Below are 20,183 nucleotides of genomic sequence, written 5' to 3' on the forward strand. Positions count from 1 at the left end.
TTCAGGTCTTAAAAATTTTTTGAATCACTTGTTTTAGGCAAGTCCAGATGTATTCAGATTCATCAAAAGAAAGTTGGACTTTGCTACTGTTGTGTAAAACCTGAACATAATAACAGATTACATTCTGGGCTATGGATGTTTTGTAAGGAAACCATTGTGCTACCCCTACCAAAGCAGTTCAGTGGTAAACAATTTCCCAGTGTTGTAGGTGACACTGAATACTTTCCTTTACCACTTACAACCTCATTCTTTTTCCAGTACATATTCAGGGCAGCAGCAGATCTGGTTTCTAGGGACCCATGCAAACTGCAAATGGCAGAGGAAAACAGAGATGGCCAAAACTTCGGCTGCATGACTGGTGCTCTATAGACAGAGCATGGCTGGGATTCAAACTGAACCTGTCTGCACTGCCATACCTGGAAGATCCTGATAACAGATACCATAAGAAGACAGAGTTAAAGTTAGTGGCTAGCAAATATTGTAGAAGAAACTAAACACCACCACTGGTAAGAGGTTAGGGATAGGGTTGTTTATGGGGCTGTTTCTGATCCAGACAGGGAACAGGCTGGCAGAGCTGCTATGTAGAACCAAGTACTTGCTGCTCCTTGTGCTGCTAATGGAAAGGAGGCGCAAAGAAGTGGCAATGACTTCTGCAGTGATTGTCCATCCCACAGCTCCTAGCCACATCCTGGTGGCAGCTGTCTGCCTCTCTCTGCAAGGCTTTAGCATAAAGTGACACTGGCAGTGGAATCACAGCCACATTTCTGCACATGCCTATCCTAGCAGAGTCCTCAGTTATCATACTGAAGCCACTTGCCCTCACTGCAGAATACTAGTAAAACCTTTACACTCCACTTCCCTGCTGTTTTCCATAAGGCTGTTGCAAATTGCTTTGCCAAAACTCATGAGTCAGCCTCACCTTGCTGCTGAAAGATCAGTAGTAATTACTGCAGTATTATTGACAAGCCAGCTGAGGTGCAGAGAGGTTAAGATATTTGATGAAAGTCAGAAGTATCTGACAGTACAAGATAAAAACTCCCAGAGGCCACAATTACTTTGTCTGTATGGGTTTTTAAGCCACATTTCCAGAGCTGTTGAGGAGACATGGATGCTGGTATTAAGGAATGGACACACTCAAATGTTTTCTTTTTTGGTCTGTTTACCCATCTTCAAATTCTGAAGAATGAGTAGCAGCTGGAGAAAGAACCTTCATCTGCAACTTGCCAGAGAATCACCCAACGGCAGGCTTTTCAACCCCAAGAATAAAGATACAAAAGATACTTCATTATATTCATCAGTTACAATCAGATGGGATTTCACAGACATAGTGCTGAAGGGCAGCAACATTAACCTGATCAACGATGTTACTTCATATGAGATGCACAGTGTCCCTGCAAAGCTGCCAATAACTTGCACTAGCCCACTGCCTTGGAAGGTCAAGACATCTGTTTTGATAACTAAGTACAAATGTTGGTGACTAATTTCCTGGTAGTTGCACTTAAACCTACAGATTTATCAGGGAAGGTGCTGAACTGACAATCTGGAGATGTAAGTTACTCCCCTATGGAACAGGTGGGCTGTAGGCCAAGTAAGCTGACTTCCCTATTCTGCTCCCTTTACCAGTTTGCTGGCAGGTGAGTTACAAGGGGCCATCTGACTGTTAAGCTCTTTGCTGATCAAATCTACCAGAAGAAGCCATCCATCAGCATTAGCAGCTACAAGGCCCAGAAACAAAGACCCAACCTCTTTCTCACACTGTCATACGAACACATTACTCCCCTATCAACTTATCCTTTCCCTGTTCACTTGTACTGCCAAGTTCACTGTAACACAGCAGCCCCTTTTTCACCCTACGCCTTCAGAAAAAACTTGTTGCTTAGGAGCCCCATGTTTTATAAATACTCATGAGTGTACTTGCACAATACACTACGAAAGAAGGGAATTACTATTCAAGACAATGAAATTGAGTGTGTTGTACAGGAAGACTTGAGTTCAAGCCAGAAAAATTTGTTTAGATTTCTCATCTTTCTAATAACTATTTTAAACAAACTCCAACTCATTAGCCACAGCTTGCAGAAAAATATTATTACTCAAAGTTCATAGTCCCATGGATTGTCATCCAATAACAGACTCAAATCCCCTCATTAATGTGAGATTTTCACTCCCATTTTACAGTATATAGTCAGGCCTATGGCAAAAACGTGCAACATGAGAAACTGGTGGCAGTCAAAAGGTGTTTGATAACAGGTTTACCTGTTCTTGAAAAGCACTGGCTTGTTCTTCAAATCCAGCTGTTCTGAAATAATTCACAACATCAGTAACAGCCCAGTCAGCAGGATCTGGAGGTCTCCCGTTCTCTACTGAACTGCAAAGTGAAAATCCAGACAAGTAGTCACTAAATGCGTGCAGAACATCTGCTGCTTCTTTGTGCACACCACACGTACGGCCCCTCCCTCCTTGTTTCTTCAGGAAAAGTATTCTTGGACGCACCTCCCTCTGCCCTGATACAGAACAGTCATTCCTGTTCTTTTCCATGTCAAAGACCTAATGCTGGGGACAACTCCCAGGTACCTCTCCCTTCAGAAAAGAAGAAAATATAGGAATCTTCACATCAGCCAAAGGTATTCAGTCAGGATCTTCCTACAAGTGTGCTGCCTTTGCTGTTGGACAATGAAGACTGCCATAACTGAGGATCCAAATTCCTGTCCTTCAAGCCTTCAGCTTGCTTTCAGCTACCAAGTACCTAACGAATTGTGTGTCGATTATTCTTTTCCCAGATGAGACTGGGCTTCCTTGTAACGTGGCTAGAAATTACTGGTAACCGTCTTTACCTTATAAAAACAACATCAAATAATAAAACACAAACAAACAACATCCCCCCCCCCCAAAAAAAAAGAAAAACAGAACAAAACAAAAAAGAGGCACCAAATGATTGCACTTATTCTTAATACAGAAAATTTTTCATGTTTTTGGACTCATCTTCAGACAAATCTATGGACTTCCTAAATAACTATGAATCTGAGAAAACATCTGTTAAATGCAATCAGAATTAATTCCTTCTGTGATTAACCTCAGGCAAATGTTTTCAACAGCAGCAAAACCAACCAAACATTCATATTACAATCCTTATTCTGCCTTTCTTTTCCTCAAACTGGAATCACTATATCACAAAGATAACCTTTGTGTATCTAAAAATTCTTGGTAAAAGACACACAGTGAGCTTGATTGCCTTTTCTATTGGGATTCATGAGGATGAAGAGCAAGACATCAAAGAGTTTCTCTAACATCTTTCTCCAACTGAAAGTCCTGAAGTTCATGCCAAATATTTTTCACTGTTCTGCATGCTTAACCATAACACTAATGAAATACCGAAAATGTACAGATCAGGACAGAAGTCAGAATCCTGTCCATCTCAGGGCTGAAGGACTGAGCAGCAGGACTTGGATTTCAACAGCACCAGCTGGAAAAGACACGCAGATTATACTCTGCTGACACCATTTTTGTTCTGTCCTCCAAATTTTTCTTTTCCAGCTGTCACCACCTCTGCCTTGCCTGGACTTGTACGTCTTTCAGCAAAATAATCAGAGTGTCAACCATTTTTCAAACCAGCCAAACAGAATCACACAGAGTGCCTCCCATCACTGTTTCTACAACATCCCAATTTCTACAACTTTCCAAGCCCTGGGAAGGAGGACTCGTGAAAACAACAGTTTTTGCATCTCCCCTAACTCTTGAAATGTTCCTGTCAATATGGCAACAAAATCTGACTGCAGGGACTCATCCACAATCTATGCTGCACTTGGCCTTCTAGAAGCAGTTTCTTTCACTTATCATATATCTCAGAGCAATAAGCAAAGGACCAGAGTTTCTTACTTTTGCTCATCACATAATGACTTACTTCATTAATTGCTTCTCTGATTGTGATTACATAGAAAGCAACACTCAGTAAAATTGAACATGGGACTATCTGGTCTTATCAGAGCTGCATTTTTTTCCTTTTCATTTTTTTTAAGCCAAAGAATGCCTTTCTCTTAAGATTTTTCAGTGTTGTGCACATTCTGAAGCCTAAGAAGTAAAATGTTGAAAGCACCACACAAAATCTACACGTATTTATAATAGTAGAATTTGAAGAATTATATTTAAATCTTTGCACTTTCCCTACATTATAAACTATCACTTCCAATGACTCATCTTCTACTTAAAAATAAACAAACAAAACCTCAACAACTCAGTATTAGAAAAAACTCTAGGAGATACCAAATTTAATCCTTCCTAAACAGCAAATAAAAGGTTCAATCTGTAAAAATACATCCTGACCATAATTTGCTTACTTCTCCAAACATTTTAATTTCAAGTTAAATATGGTCCCAAACCCTCCTTCCCACAGTTTTTTATCAGCCCAGGTGTGTTGGGGTTTTTTTGTAGCTTTTCTTTTATCACTAGGGAACTACAGCTTGGTCCAGCCCCATCCCAGGCCCAACTGCAATGACTTCAGGGGCTCTATCTCTGTCATTAACTAATTGCAGGAAATAATTGCAAGTTCCTTCCTCAAGGAATAGCATCATGCTGGACCTCGAGTGGAGCCAATTTCCACAGCTACAGCTGAGGAAGACTGGAAGGCATGTGGCAGACTGCTGGAGGCTGGCTGGATTTTAACCCATCTACCCACACAGATGCTCATTTAGCACTTTAATAGTCTCCTCCTTGCCCTGCTGTTGACATGGCTCTGTTCTTTAAACAAGGAAAGCGAAAATATAACATCCATAGCTTAGCCATACATTGCTTTATGCCTGACATCCTGGATGCTGTAAAAGGACTTAAGAGGACTGGCATTTTAGGCTTTGACAGGAGATACTAGATGCACTGACAATGTATAAAGATTAGGTTTGTCTGTTTTTCACCAGTGTCCCTGTGCCTTTATTGCCATCATGTGGCAGAAGCAGCAAAGTCTGAAAAGCCATAGCTGAGAACAAACAGATTTTATCCAAGCTATTTATAACCACTTCAACAAAGTGTCAAATACTTCCTTTGTAGATAAGCACACAAACATACTATATATATTCATCTAGAAACCACAGCCCTGATCAGTTTAATTACATTTCCCATCCATTCTAAAAAGCCACCTTAGCAATCAGTATTTGAGCCTTTTTCACTGAAGCCTTGGGGAATATGATTAAATGTGAACTGTCCTTGCTTTGACTGCGACCCTTCTCCTCCCACCAGAGTACTCATTGTAGAAGCCAGACTGTCAACTGAAGGTGGCTTCTGAGGAACATACACAATAATCCATTCACAGTCACTGAATAGGAAAATGCTCTTTATGTTGGTGTGGTATAGCCAGCATCTCAAGTGAAGGGGCAGGACGCTGATTTTAATGGCTGCCATCAGATCTTTTGATGCCGTGTCATAATCAGGTGTTTTATCAGCATCCTGAAGTGACCGTTATTATTATTTATATTACTCTAGTGCCTGGTAGCCTAAGCATTGTCTTGTTGTCTTGGATGGCTTATGTAAAAGGGATCTGAAGGAGAAGAATGAGCTGCAGCTGCGCAGAAGTGCTGCAGTTCGAGAGGACAGACAAAGAACGCACTCTAGTATCTTTCTTTGTGGTTTGTTGTTGTTTTTTTTTTCTTTTAATATACATGCATATGTGTACACCTATCTCAGCATGGCTTCTACAACCATAAAGCAGCAAGGCCAAACCATAAAGCAGCAAGGCCAGATTTTTCCACACAGAACTTCACTTCTCAGATCATGGCTTCATTCAAAACTGCTAGTCCTAATCTAAGAATTTCTGACCTTTAGGGATAAGTAAATGCCTACAAAACAGTTCCTATTCCTTAACCTGCAGTTTACCACATAAAAGGAAACAGTAGGGCAGTGCACACTGTATCTGTCTTATTCCCACCATAGGTCTGAAGTAAAAACCCAGCAGTTTAGGGCTTCTCCAAGAAACAGCTTAAGATATCTGTTTCAGAGGAGAACTGACACTGAAGTGATATACTGCTGCTACTTCTCAGCCACTAGACAGGTGGGCTGACAGCAGAGAAGGGCGTATGTCTTTCTGAATGAGACAGAAAGCAGATTTCCACAGAGGACACTTCTGTCCATTAGGCACTGGTTCTGCAAAAGCCATGAGCACACAGGTGAGCAGAGGTAGAATATTGGTTACAGTGCTACCACTTTCTCTAGTTGAGAGGAAAAAAGATTAATGGAGGAAGGTGTACCCCTAACTCAAGTTACCAGCTTCTACATCTCTCCACTGCTATACAGTCCTTCCGCACACCTCCTCTAAACAACTCAGTGCCCTAGAGTCTTCTATTTCAAAGTTGAAATACAATAGAAATAGTTTAGAACAGACAAGATTTGAAATGACCAAAGATGGAGACACCCACAATTGCCAATCACATTAGGTCAAAGGAAAACTACATTCAAAATCCATGTCCTGTTTACAGAAAAGGAACACTTCGAATTCACTTACTTTTTGACATCCAGAGAGCCATTTTCCTTGTTTTCCATGTCAACAATTAGCATGGGGAGGATAGAGGCTTCTTTTACTTCAGCAACTGATTAATAGGGAGGGGAAAAAAGCAGTGTGTAATTATTGCTAGTATGACAAGAACAACATAATGTAACAGAAACAAGCATTCTACAGGGACACAAGCATGTTTCCACCTGAGAGCAACAGTGTTGTCAAAGACTGATTTTCTCAGAAGCTTGGCAAAGCCAACAGGAGCTAATGAACTAGAAAAAAGTTGACCTGTGCTTCAAACACAAGAAATATTTATTGCCTGAAAATCAAGGAATTTGATCCTTTTTAAGTGTTAAAATATTGATCAAATTATATATTCATATACATGGAGACTGACCTACAATATACAGCTGCGTATCAAGAGAGCTTAACAGGCCTTCAGTCAGCCTGCGAGGGGTCCAAACAGACGCATGATCTTATCCTTAGAGAGGTTTGGAAATCATAGCCTTGCTTTACAAATGGGCACTCTGGGATACAGACGAGCACAGTCATTTTTGCCCATCTCACACATAAAAAGGGTAAGCAGAATTACTAATTGAGCACCAAGCTCCTGAGGCTTACATCAGTATCTTATCAGACCACCCTTCCTGCACTAGCTTCTTTTATAGGTATAGTATACCAAACTCCAAAAAGGGAAGGAGCACATGAAGCACAGAGGAGAAAATCCCATTAATTTCCCTCCTCACTGCGTGCTGCAGTACTTTCACCACATAGGTTTTTCCACCACTCCACAAAACACGCAGAAATGACCCAAGCCTTTCCTTTCTGTTCTCAAGTAAGCCATTTCTGTTTCAGAGAGCACCAGAGAACTGACCAAGGACTCAGGATGTTCTTGGTGTGTAGCATTAATGGATGCCAGTGAAATGGCACAAGCTCTGGGAAGTACATAACAGGGAAATCATGCTCCTCAGCTAAAACTTTGCAAAAATAGAGAACTGCAATTAACACTGTTGTTAAAAAAAAAAAAAAAAAAAAGGATCCTTTATTAAACATCACGTAAAGCACCAAGAAGACAGTAACAAACTAATCGAAAAGATGCTTCCTGCAGCGCTGACCGAACAACTCCACGTCTTGCCCCGAATCACTTCTTGGTTCACCTGAGGTGACTGCAGGCGACACCCGCACCGCACTACCTGCCGGACGCCCCCGCTCCGCGGCCGCGCAGCTCCCGGCGCCCCCCGAGCTCGGGGCGGGCACCGCCCGCGGAGCCCCCGGGGCTGCCCTTCCCCGCGGCCCCGCCGGGGCTGTGACACCCGTTCACCGTGTCACGGGCACCCCCGCGCCCGCTCCGCATCGTCAGCTCTGCCTGGGGCGGGGGAAGCGAGGCAGAAAAACCTACCTACGAGCAACTAAACCAGTGCATGGTCCCCGGCTGCTGCGGAGCGCCGGAGCCCGCGGCCCCCGCCCCCCCGGCGGCAGCGGGCGCTGCGCGGCGGCTCCGAGCGGCGGCGGGCGCGGCCCCGCCCGGGCCGTGACGGGTCCGCCCGCGTCATGGCCGCCGCCTTAAAGGCGCCGCGCCCGCCGGGTCTCCGGAGGGTCTCCGGCAGTCCGGGCACGGAGCGGAGCGGGGTGGGCAGGGAGGGAGCGACGCCCCCGCGGCGCTGCCGGCAGCGCGTACCTGCGGGGCAGCCTCGAGCAGCGCCGGGCAGCGGCGTGCGGGCACGGCGGGGCCGACCTGCCGGCGGCACACGGGGAGCAGCGCTCGGCTCCCGGTTCGGGACCTGAGTGCCTTGGGACCTCCTTGTGGACATTTCTACTCCTACCGAGCGACACAGCTGCTCTCACTGAAGTTCGTCTCCATGAGGAAGGCAGCCTTAGAGAACACGGTGCCGGTTACACACTCTTTTGGTCAGGTAAACCCAGAACCGAAAGGCATCTCTCGGGTGTAGGCTTCATGATTAAAAACTCTGTTGTTCCTAAACTCGAAAATCTACCGACAGGTCACTCTGACCGCATTATCTCTCTATGCCTTCCACTAAACAACAAGCAACACGTTGTCCTCTTTAGTATATATGCCCCAACTCTCCAAGCTGACCCTGCCGAAAAAGATAAATTTTACACCAACCTGCACCGCCTTACCCAAAAGGTTCCTGCAGATGATAAGATCATTATCCTTGGTGATTTCAATGCCAGAGTAGGAAAGAACTTTGAAGCCTGCAAAGGAGTATTAGGCAAGCATGGTGTTGGAAACTGAAACGATAATGGTTCACTTCTGCTAGAATTCTGCGCGGAGCAACAGCTCACCATCACTAATACTATCTTTCAGCAGAAAAGCAGTCTGAAGACAACCTGGATGCACCCCAGATCTAAGCATTGGCACCTCACTGATTATGTCTTGGTGCGACGGAGAGATGTTCACAATGTCCACCATACTCACGTGATGCCCAGTGCAGAATGCCAAACAGACCATCGGCTGGTGCGCTGTAAACTTCAATCTCACATTCAAACCTAAAAGGGGCAGTATCCCAAGGAGGAGACTCCAAGTTAACAATCTCCAATCAGCCAAAGTGAGAGACAGATTCCAGGCAAACCTTCAAACTAGGCTCGAAAACCATTCCACAGATTCTACAGATGCCTCTCCTGAAACACTTTGGCACCATATTAAAAACAGCATCCTGCAGTCCTCTGAAGAATCCTAAGGGTTCTCCTTCAAGAAGAACAAGGACTGTTTTGATGAAAACAGTCAAGAGATCCAGGAATTGTTGGAGAAGAAGAGAACTGCTCATCAAACACACCTTGCACTGCCATCCTGTCACGTAAGAAAAGCAGCCTTTTGTCTTGCATGCAGCAAGCTCCAACAGAAACTCCGTGACATCCAGAACAAGTGGTGGATCAATCTAGCTGAAAAAACTCAATTATGAGCAGATATGGGTGATCACAAAGGATTCTATGAGGCCCTGAAAACAGCATACGGGCCTACATACCAGGTACAAAGCCCTCTACTCAGCGCTGATGGTCAAACGCTTCTGACAGATAAAACCTCCATTCTGAATCGATGGTCTGAACACTTTCAGACTCTTTTCAGTACCAACTGTGTAGTTCAAGACTCAGCAATTCAGTCCATCACATGACAACGGGTGAAGTATGAACTGGATATTGCCCCCATTTTGGGAGAAACTCTTAAGGCCATACAGCAGGTGAAAATCGGCAAGGCAGCTGGGGTTGATGGAAGTGTGGAAGTTCGTCACACGCATGTGGACAGCAAACTTGGCCTTCTCTGGAACTCATGAAACTGGAGGCTTGAGGTGATGGGAAAGGGGAGTGACCAAGGACAACGGAGCCACCACCACTACCATGCCACTGCCAGCACTGGGGAAAGAGAGGAGGTGGAGACGCTGATTCCCAGGGACATTTACATCTCTTAGTGGTCTAAGCTCCAGACTTTTATTTCACAAGTATACCACACCCATGGGATTTGCTGTACAGGAAGGTACAATTCAAAGTGCCTACAAATGACAAAGTCTGGCCCACTGGCAGTAAAATCTCACCTACAAAGTTTTCAAGTTTATCTGGCAACAGCACTTTTTTTTTTCTTTATTACACTCTATTTTTTAATGTCTTCTTCAAAATTTTTCTTGATTCATGATGTTTTCTAATGGCATAGAAGCATTACATGGACGAGATGTTGTCAGTGCCAGGGGAATTAAGCAAGGAATACCAACCAACACATCCCGCTTTCCCACGCATGGGCTTTGCAGCCAGGGCTGTGTCCCAGCCAGATGCTGTTATCTTTTCACTATCCCTAACAGCCTGGGTTACTTCAAATTTGTGGGGTGCTTTACTTGCAGAGTTTCCTTCTGAGTCAAACCACTCAAATTACACCCTGCTGTTTGCTGCGAGGCAAGGGGGACATTACAAATTACCTGTGGATTCATACAGAACCTAGAGATTTCTGCAGAGCTCTGTGACACGAGTGCCCCAGCCGGCACAGACAGAGCCTGCTGGCCAGCAGAGCAGGCACATGGGGCTGTCCCAGGCACCATGCATCTGTCTCACTCCCAGACAAAGCTTGCTGCACCGAGATTCAGGTCACCTAACTGCTAACCCAACACAGTTAGGAGCACTAAAATCACCAGAAAACTGGACTTCTGTGCAAAGGACTGCAGACATGACTTCCCCAACCACTTCATTTTGTCTGACATATGCTGTTAAATAAATAACCAAAGCTTGTAAAAACTATGCAAATAACAGCACTCAAGCATCAACAGAAGTGTTGAGAACAGAGAGCAGTGACAGTCCTCACTCCTTTGGATTTAAATAAATGCAGATAAACAAGATAAATAGAGTATTAAATGTAGTGCACCCTAAAGAAAACCCTCTTTAGTTCACATCCCAAAGCATACTGTAAAACATGGCATATTTGTGTTGGACAAGTAAGCCAAGCAAGGCAATTCTTTTCTGTTTCTCAAGAAATAAGCATTCTGAATGAGGCCATAATGAGTTTTCTGCATCAGCTGGTTTCTAACTTTGGTAATGAACTGATATTTGAGGATACAAATATAAATGAGTTATTTTACTCACACTCTCCCCTTCCTTCCATCATGTTCTTCAATTAATTCTTTGAGTATTTAAAGTGAGGCTCACACAGTACATGCGTTCCTTCTAGAGGACCTTGAACAGCAAAGAGAGGAATTTTAATAAAATGGGTTATGGAAAAATTCAATGCGGAATATCATCTGTGGCTTGTATTTTCATTCATTGGGGTAGGGTAATTTAATTATAATGAAATTACGTCTGGAGGGAGACAAAACAGAAAAGTGAATTAGTCTTTTGTTTGACTATTTGCATCCCACTTCTGGCAAAAAAAACCCAAACCAACAACACAGTTTCCAAGCTGTGCAAGGGAACAAAGTGAGACCAGGATTGGTAGCCCTGACTGGCTGTGTCTCACCTTCTGCTGTCACACAGGGGGAAACACACAGAGCTCAGCGCAGGTATCGGACACCAGTCGACCCTGTTTTCTGGGTATTGGGAAAGGCCAGAAAAGGCTATCATTTTTTTGTCCCTGCCAATGAAAACAGTAGATGAAGACAAAATGCACCATGCATGTGGCAGAGTGTAGCGCCCTGTTAGTTGTGCAGTGGATACTGAGTTTCAGCTCCACCAGAGCTAAATAAAGCCCTTTAAACCTTCCTTATTCCAGTGTCCTGGGTAGAAACATGGTTAAACACAGGGAAAGCTGAATGAGGAAACAACGCAGGACTTGCGTGGTTTCCCACTGAGGGAAGCCGCCCTCCAAAAGCTAGCCTTATGCAGAGCAGAATGGGCCGTATGCCTGTATAAAATAGGTATTCCTTTGCCACCATGGCCCGCCCGCTCGGTGCCCTCAGCAGGACGGGCCGGGGCAGGGGCCGCCCTCACCGCGGCGCGGGGGTTGCCGGGAGTGGGGCCCTTCTCTTCCCCTCCCGGCGGCCCTTCCCTTCCCCTCCCGGCGGCTCTTCCCTTCCCCTCACGGGGCCCTTCCCTTCCCCTCACGGGGCCCTTCCCTTCCCCTCACGGGGCTCTTCCCCTCACGGCCCCGGGGCGGCTCCCGGAGCCCAGAGCGCGGCTGCTGCTCCTCTGCGTGCTCAAGGAGACACTTCGGGGCTGGCGGGGATCGCTTGTGGTTCACCGTGAGGAAAAGCGAACCAGATATGGGCAAATTGCGGAGACATTTCATCTAAATGTGCTGGCAGCCAACAAATGATCAGCTCCTCGTAATGCACAGCAGTGGCGGCAGGGGAATCAAGGGAGGGGCTCAAGCTGTTTTTAAGTAACTCGTCACAAGGGTGGAAGTGACATGGGTGTACAGATGACAGCTTGTCCCCCAGGTGATTTTAGACAGCCTTGGACTACTTAGAGTAACTAAGGGTCTTTTCCACAGTCCCTGGCAACTATAGTATACTCAGAAAGACACAAAAACCCTGTTATTGGTCCAGGTTGCACCTTTCCAACACCTTACTCTCAGAAAACTGTCTTTTCTCAGTTAAAATCTTTTCAACTCCTGTCCATTGTCTTTACAGTTTGCTGGAATGGAATTTTGTCACTTACCTTGCTGCACAGCATCAACAGATGTTGGACCCATTGTCCTGCTCTCCCTTCCCTACTTCAGCACTGCATACATAGGAATGAGGGACAGCTCCCATCAAGGAACTCTAGTCTGCCTGAAGAGTCCAGCAATGAAGTGCCTCTCTTCAATTCCTGCCTTGGCCAGCAAGATCCTCCAAAAAACTTGTGTCTTCTTCACAGTCCCCTTCTGACCTGCCAGGGTTTTCTGCAGGGCTGAGCACTGTCATGTTGCTCTGAAGTTCTGCATAAAGCCTAGACAAAAGGCTAAAGATAGCATTGGTGTTAAATAAGTGTGGAGGGAAGGAAGGCAGAAAACCTGCGGCCAGAATACAGCAGTGACTTGCTACCAGCCTGGCATTCATTTTCAAGGCAATTAAGTGTGCAGTGCTAGATCAGAGCACAACAGCCAGTCAGCCTCAGTTTACATTCCTCGCAGTTACCTGGGTACACTCCTGTAAGGTAAAACCCAGGATCTGTAGATGTGCAAAAACTTTTGTCAAAGCTGTGGGTATCAGGCCCAGTGCCAGGGTTCAGAGCTGTGCAGGTGCACAGGCTGAGTCAGTGACACAGCTCCCTGCCTGCAAGCCTGAGGGGAGGAGCACGGCCCAGACTTACTGACAAGGCAGGGTGGCAAAGGCTCTTGGTTTGTCCTGATGGAGAGTCCCTTGAATCTTTGCACTAGTATCCTAAGGTACTTTTTATACAACATGTGTTATCCAACTGTTTTTTGTAATCATATGAATCTCCAGTAAGATGACTAGTGTTGCACCCTCCTTGTACCAGTCTAAAAACGAACGTGTACAGCAGCTGACTGCAATGCAAGGCAGCGATACCTTTCTGCTTTTGCTTCCTCTTGTTTCCAGGACTGAATTGCTTAAATAAATCTTCCTGCATGTGAATTACATCCACTTCACTGAGAATTTCCTGCCCTACTTACTTTGTTGTGCACCTTCTTACTGTGGTAGTCGCTCATATTTAATAAGCTTCTGTCTGGACATAAAGCCTTGTTATTTTAAAGCTTATACTTTATATTAAAAAATCATTGTAAAAAACACAGCTCATTGTGCCCACACTAGCAGTAGGACCTGCCACACACGAAAACATCAAGTAGAAAGATGAGGGTAAAGATGGAAGAAATCGAAAGGACATCCCAATCAAGCATTCATTTTGTTGAACTGTAACTTAGATAACTACATATACATTCAAAGTAGCAATGTAGATACACAGTAAAGAGCAATACTTCTGGGAGAAGGCAGTTCCTGTGATATTGCTGTGTACACCAAAGCATTAATACACCACTAAATGCAAATGGGGTGTTGGATTATTTTTTTTTTAATTTAATCAAATTATCTTGGTGGGGGAAGAATTTCAGACAGTTAATCAAGCCTTCCAACACTCCAGTTTTCTCTTTCTTGCCCTAATCACCAGTAATTTTTCCTGGAATTGCCTGGACACACTCAGAATGAACCACACTGTCTGCCTGGCTGCTGAGACCTTGCTCCATTTGTGTCAACATACCTACAGCTGTGTCCTTTCCAATTTTCCACAGCACCTTGGAAGCAAAGGCAAAGGAGGATGTTTCTGATGACTACCTCCCAGCAAAGGAAAACATGTTACTGTGGTTGCCTACGTATGGGAACAGATGCCTGACCTCCGTCCTCAAACTCCTTCCAACTACAACAACCGCTCATTCTAAAGAGCTTTTGTGCTGCAACCTTGTACACATGTTGGGCAGTGCCTTTATCTTGTCCTTGGCACAGATGCCTCACCTACAGCCGGGCTGCTTCTAACACAGAGAGCAGCATTTGCAATCAGACACTAGACTGCCACTGTGTGATCTATCAAAATCTAAACCTTATAAACACGGCACTAGTAAGAAATATGCAAGTTTGTCACTGGGTTGCTTTTAAACTTTAAAACAAAGAGCTACATAAACACAATTCTTAGAAATAAATTTTTGCAAAGCCATTTATATCTGACCTTCTGAGGGAGGGAACAGGATAACGAGGCTGTAAGGATTCTAAAGGAATTTTTACCGGCTTTGAAACACAATGTTGGGAACTCATCCCTAAGATTTCATGGAAACCTCAAGCTGCTGTTATCCCACTGAGGTAAGAACTTTTTGTAGTAGTCAATTATAAAAATAAAACACATTTTCAATATATGCAAGTTCCTTCAGACAGGCATTCCTTTTTGTAATATAAAACCCCTCCCCAAATCCAAACCACAAACCAACAAAAAAAGGTAAAAATGTGACTAGACCTTAGATTTAATTAATACTTTTACTCATCATCAAACTCAGAAGTTAGAGAAGACATCCTGAGATCTTATCTTGCCTCAAGATACTAAAAAAAAAAAATCCAACACTTCACATAATCCCTATGTAAGATGACAAATATCTACTATCTATAAGGCATCCTTGTGGAGCTCTACCCCTTTTACTGCCCAGTCTGACATTAGACACTTGAATTTTACCCTTTATGTCAGAGGACTCAAATCAGTTGATTCCTCAAGCCTTCAATTAAAAACATTTTTTAAATGTGTGCAAGACCCACACTTGTAAAACTGTGTGGTCAAACTTTTTTTTTCTGCTTTGAATCGTCAAACACATCCAGATAAGCTATGTACACCCCAGCTGGAGAATGGAACTGTCTTTTTACCATTTTCTTATGGAATGTTCTCAAAATTCTGATCTGGGATAAGTCCTCCTCACACGCAGCAAATCAAAGAACACATTTGAATGACGTTCAAATCTGCGGCTCAACATGCTGTGTTTGCATGGGAGCTGTAGTAAAAGCAGAAGGCAATACTTTTGCAGGTTTTTTAGCTCAGCTTCAGAAACAGTACAAAGGCCTTTGAACCGTAATGTAGCAGTAGTCCTACGAAACCAAGCAGCCAAACCCGCAGTGAGCGGGGGCACAGCAGCAGCAGCAGAGGCCAGAGCTTGGCTCGCGCAGCAGGAAGAGGAGGAGCTGCAGCACAGGGCAGGTACGGGGCCTCTCCTAACTCCGCTTGCAGAAAAAGCCTCAAGACAGACAATGCCAAGCCCACGAACAGTCTTTACTTCTCTCAGTTATTTCACAGCACAATGAGACACAGCACAAAGTTTGTACAGTGGGATCTGCAGACAGCTTAAAAACAGGCAATTATCTTTAATAAAAAGCATTGAGTCTAAATGAAAATAATATGAAGACAAACAATACTGAAGCTAACGATCACCTTGCTTGCTTTTGATTGTCTGAAAAGTCCAAGACTTGTCATAGTGCCTTTAATGTTCTCCACATCACCTTCTCCAAACACCCTAGTTAGTGTAAAGCTTAATGTGCCTCAACTCATATGTGTGGGTAGGTTTCACAACCTTTTCCTCTTGCTCTCAAACCCTACTTGCAGTGTGTGGGGAGGTGCAACAACTCTCGTCATACAACATTCTGATTCACAAAGAAGCAGCACAAGTGTTGTACATAATTTAATTTGCACTTCTGTATATAAATGTTTACTATATTGCACACTATTGCAGCACTTAAAAACATCTAATTATTTGCAAAAATTAGTAAAATACTTTAAAGGATTTAAAAATAAGGGTTTTAATGCAACTGACAAGATAATAAAAAAAGCAATTTACTTAATGAGATACAATCCTTTATGTTGGAAATGAAAGTTACATACAACTAGAGTACAATTAAAATATACCATATAGTTCAACACTTAATTCCTCAAATGTGTAAAATTAACAAGCTTCTACTGTCATAGATATACAATTTTTCCATATTGTGAAAAGGATTTTTCAAATTAAATACAGGTAACATAATATTCTGTAGTTATATTTCACGACTGTGTTTAAATGAGAGGGTTGTATAATACTCACATTGTCAAATGTACTCACTAATGCCTTGGAAATTGCACACTTCCCCTCCTTTTCCAAAATAGAATCTTGTTTCCATACTGAAGTCTATTATGCCATATTGGAAAAGTGTTTAACTTGCTGACAGGATTTTCATAAAATTAAAAAATAGCAGAATATCATGGCATTATGATGACTTTTCCACTTATGCCCATGTAGAATTTAATCTGGATATCAGACAGACACGTCAGAACCAATTTCCTAGACTTTTGTCTTATTGTACACGCAAGATGAATGATTACAGTATATTACAAAACAGAAAAATCTCTGAACCTTTCTAGAATTATAAATGTAATGATTAAAAATTAAAATCATAACAGAATCAAATTGTGATCTCCAACATTTATTAAAATCTTTAAAGTTCATAAACGACAACAAAGTTACTGTAGAATTTATCGCATACAGCTAGCATACAGCAGCATGTCCTTGGTCTAAATGAAATACAAAAGATTTTAACATTTTCATACAAAGGATTTCTTTAAATTTATTAATGTGACGATATATCTTTGTTACATAAAATTTGCTACAGCAAAGTATCTTATACTTTTCTTGCACGTATGTATATATGGGTGGACAAAGACTGCATTCCGTGTCAGCCTCCTAATGACGTTGTGCAAAAATGCTCAACAACCTAAACACAGAGAATGTTGGGTGGTACGTTTCAGAATCTTTTGTAAAATGTCTATAAAGGCTTTTCTTTAGGGAGTCTCATACAGATTAAAAGGAAGGAATGCCATCAGCTGTTGATTTGCTCTGGCATTCAAACAAATACAATGGCTATGTATCAATATAGCTCAGTTTTTTAAAAAACAATTCATCCTTGTATGCATGTAAATTTATCATAAAACATGAGTCTAGTTTAAACTGTTTAGATGTGCTGTTTTAAGACAGGTCACTGAGACAGCCAGAACCAAGTGTAGAAATAAAACTACTATGAATAAGTTTAAAAGCAACCCCCAGAAAAGTGCTGAGCCGCTGATTATTAACATTGAAATAAATGTGTAGAGGTGCCCAAAGCTAGCACATGGTAGCAATATCTTTTAAGTCAGTTGGTGAGAGTATACAAAACATAATTAAACCCAAATACCTGTATCTGTGTGACCATACATTCTGGTTGATTGAAAGAAAGTAGGTTAGAAACAAAGACAATGCAACTAAAATAAATTCAGCTGTTGCAGTTTTTAAACTTTCTCTCTTTTCTTCGTGAATGAAGTGCTGTAATTAAAAAGAAAATGATTGTAGCAGTACTCCATCCTCAGTTTACTAATATAGTATACCAGAATAAAAACTTGGCAATAACCTCTTATTCTTAACAGCTAACAAAAAATAACCGTGTTCATCCAGCGATGCATCTAGAACAATATTTTGCATTTGCTAAACCATTTATTTTTCACAGCTAATGGCAGAGCGCATTTTGCTTTTTGTGGCATGATGGTTCTTATTCTAATGGATGCCTTTTGAAACAAAAAAGGCTTGAAACAAGGAATACTTTGGGAGCCCAGACATTGGCTACTTAAAAAAAAACCCACAAAGTGAATCAAAATGAATCATATTCTCTACAATACTGACCAAAACTTCCTTTAAGAGTTTAGGTTTCTTGATCTTAAAAAAGCCATTTTATACCTGCCAACTGAAATGCTGGTAAGTTGACTTGGTTTAATATGGTCCAAAATCCAGACCAGGTGGAATTCCTGCTCTCACGGGACTGTAAGCTTTCCATGATACAGTCTGGTTATGGCAACTTACCTACTGCCTAGGTGGGAAATATGAAGGAAGGAGGCAGTGACAAAAAACTGCAGGGATGTAGAAAACCAAGGCACAGGGTCTAGCTACTGTCCCCTACTTAAGCCATCCAATTGATTCTACTGAATTTTGGTCAGCCTCCAGGAAGAAACGTTTTTAAGTTAATTTAGCAGACATTTATATGGCGATAAATACTACCTTCAAAAATGCTAAAAATGTTGGCTAGGTTTAGTCTGAGCTACTAAAAAATTATTATAAATTGTAGCATCAGACACAAGACAGACATGAATTATTGGCTGGCACAGACTAGAAGCAACATTTATCTTTCACTTCAGTCTAAATCACACTAGCCGCAACACCTTCCATTTCACTCACACAAATAATACATTATTCAAAATAAAATGGAGCATTCTTGGGTAAAAAACTACTTCATTTCAAAGGGGGAAAATGAACAATACACAGAAACAAAGAACGACAGAAACCAAAGTTAAGTAGGAAAGTGGTCTATTATTCTGTGTTACTGCACAAACAGTGCTTGCTTAATTGTGCCTAGTTAGAAGGGTTGGTGCAAACTGCACACATGGAAGATGGCAATAAAGACCTCAGTCGGCTTTGTGGAATGAAGTAACTAGGTAACTGTTTTGACATATGATGGTCTCAGCTCCACCTCATCTGTTAACAGAGTGCAAAGATCCCAATGTGAGCCCTGATGTCATCTTGTCCTCTTACTCCTACTAAAAATCAGCAAATTCTTTTGCACATTTTTCTGTTAGAGACGCACGAATATCTTCTTCTTCATAGTCATCGAAGTTGCTGGTATCTCCAGGACCTCTGCACTTTGGTATGAATGGAGCTTCTACCTGTATTGGTGGGAGACACAAAAAAGCACATGAAATGTTACTGGCCAATAGATTTAACATTGTGATAATGAGCACAGCAATATTCCCATTAATCCTCAAATCCTGCCAAATCAGGTATTACAGGCTAAAGTTGTGGCACATAAATAAAGCCAGCCTAAGAAGGTACAGGCCTCTAGACGTGTGAATCTAAGTTGAAAAAGACTAATATCTCACTGACAAACACCATTAAAAAATTACTTCCACTTTAAAACAAAGTTTAGTTCTCTCCTTGCAGAGGCGAGCCTGCTCCCTTCAGCTCATCAGCTCTGTGGCACAGCTCCCAGCACAGTCATGGCAGAAGCAGAGTAGACTGATTGCCATCAACGCTACACAAAAATCTTAGGGCAGTTTGGAACCCCTCTCCTTCCTACTTACCAACGACCCTCTCTTTCCAAATAAAAACTAACCTGAGTGCAAAAGAATTTGTTCTGCCTCTCCTACAAAGCTCCTCCTAGGACCTAACTGTAAGTGAGAGGTGAAAGCCTTTTCAAAAAGGCCACAATGAGACACAAGCAATGACATGAAGGAGTCACTCAAAGACTGTACCGTAAGGAAAGCCAAAATACAACAAAATGATGGAGGCGATGCAAATTTAAACCTGGAAACACAAAGTAATCAGACGAGTGTCCCTGTCCCGAACATCCCCAGCAGTGAGTGTGCCAGAGGCAGCACGGTGGGGAGACAACTAAGCAGGGCAGGCACAGCTCCAGCTCCAGCTGAGGCAAAGGATCATATCACACTGTGCAACCAGGTAGATTAATGGTGGTGTGGATGTGCTGTGTGTGTAAATCAGTAAATTAAAGAGGTACAGCACAGACCAATACAAATTATACTCTGCTGACTTTGGGCAACAACACTATACACCCCAAGAAATCATACTAACTTTTGCCTTTGTGCAATTGTCACATGCGTATCCTTTTGTTCCTAAAACAATATACACGTTTCAGTGATTTACCCTGACTGAACACACAGCCTGTGTACATAGCTACCCTAGAAAGCCACACATTTACCATTATCTGAATTTCTGTCTCTGTGTCTTCCTTAATTGATTTTCAGTTAC

At 42.7% G+C, this 20,183-nt stretch overlaps 2 protein-coding genes and 1 long non-coding RNA gene across 14 annotated transcripts in view; 1 reads left to right on the plus strand and 2 right to left on the minus strand.

Annotated features, from left to right (window-relative positions):
* Nucleotides 1–11,933, minus strand: part of SAMD13 (sterile alpha motif domain containing 13) — a 30,642-nt gene extending 18,709 nt beyond the window's left edge. For 5 of the 6 annotated variants that reach the window (XR_005566308.1, XR_005566307.1, XR_005566309.1 and 2 more), the window contains exons 1-4: nt 11,424–11,933; nt 11,054–11,143; nt 6,482–6,566; nt 2,254–2,365 (exon numbers count right to left, since the gene is read on the minus strand). Coding sequence is in view for 2 of the 6 variants with exons in the window: in XM_027728121.2 (XP_027583922.1) it covers nt 2,254–2,365; nt 6,482–6,566; nt 11,054–11,075 (219 nt within the window). In the remaining 4 variants the exon portion in view is untranslated. Of the gene's footprint in view, nt 1–2,253; nt 2,366–6,481; nt 6,567–7,871; nt 7,981–11,053; nt 11,144–11,423 lie in introns of those variants that run through there. The other variant, XM_027728122.2, reaches the window with a different exon arrangement.
* Nucleotides 11,934–11,983: 50 nt separating this feature from the next.
* On the plus strand, nt 11,984–13,488 carry LOC113991637. Its single transcript, XR_003541973.2, has 2 exons — nt 11,984–12,342; nt 12,535–13,488. It is a non-coding gene; the product is annotated as an uncharacterized LOC113991637 (long non-coding RNA).
* A 2,651-nt stretch (nt 13,489–16,139) lies between these two features.
* The window catches only part of PRKACB (protein kinase cAMP-activated catalytic subunit beta), a 68,157-nt gene continuing 64,113 nt past the window's right edge, over nt 16,140–20,183 (minus strand). For all 7 annotated transcript variants that reach the window (XM_027728112.2, XM_039388868.1, XM_027728108.2 and 4 more), the window contains one exon: nt 16,140–19,084. In XM_027728112.2, the coding sequence (XP_027583913.1) occupies nt 18,959–19,084 (126 nt within the window). In that variant the 3' untranslated portion in view covers nt 16,140–18,958. The remainder of the gene's footprint in view (nt 19,085–20,183) is intronic.

Source organism: Pipra filicauda, unplaced genomic scaffold (assembly GCF_003945595.2).
Source record: "Pipra filicauda isolate LSUMZ 115617 unplaced genomic scaffold, ASM394559v2 scaffold692_size275598_pilon, whole genome shotgun sequence".
Classification (NCBI taxonomy): Eukaryota; Metazoa; Chordata; class Aves; order Passeriformes; family Pipridae; genus Pipra; species Pipra filicauda.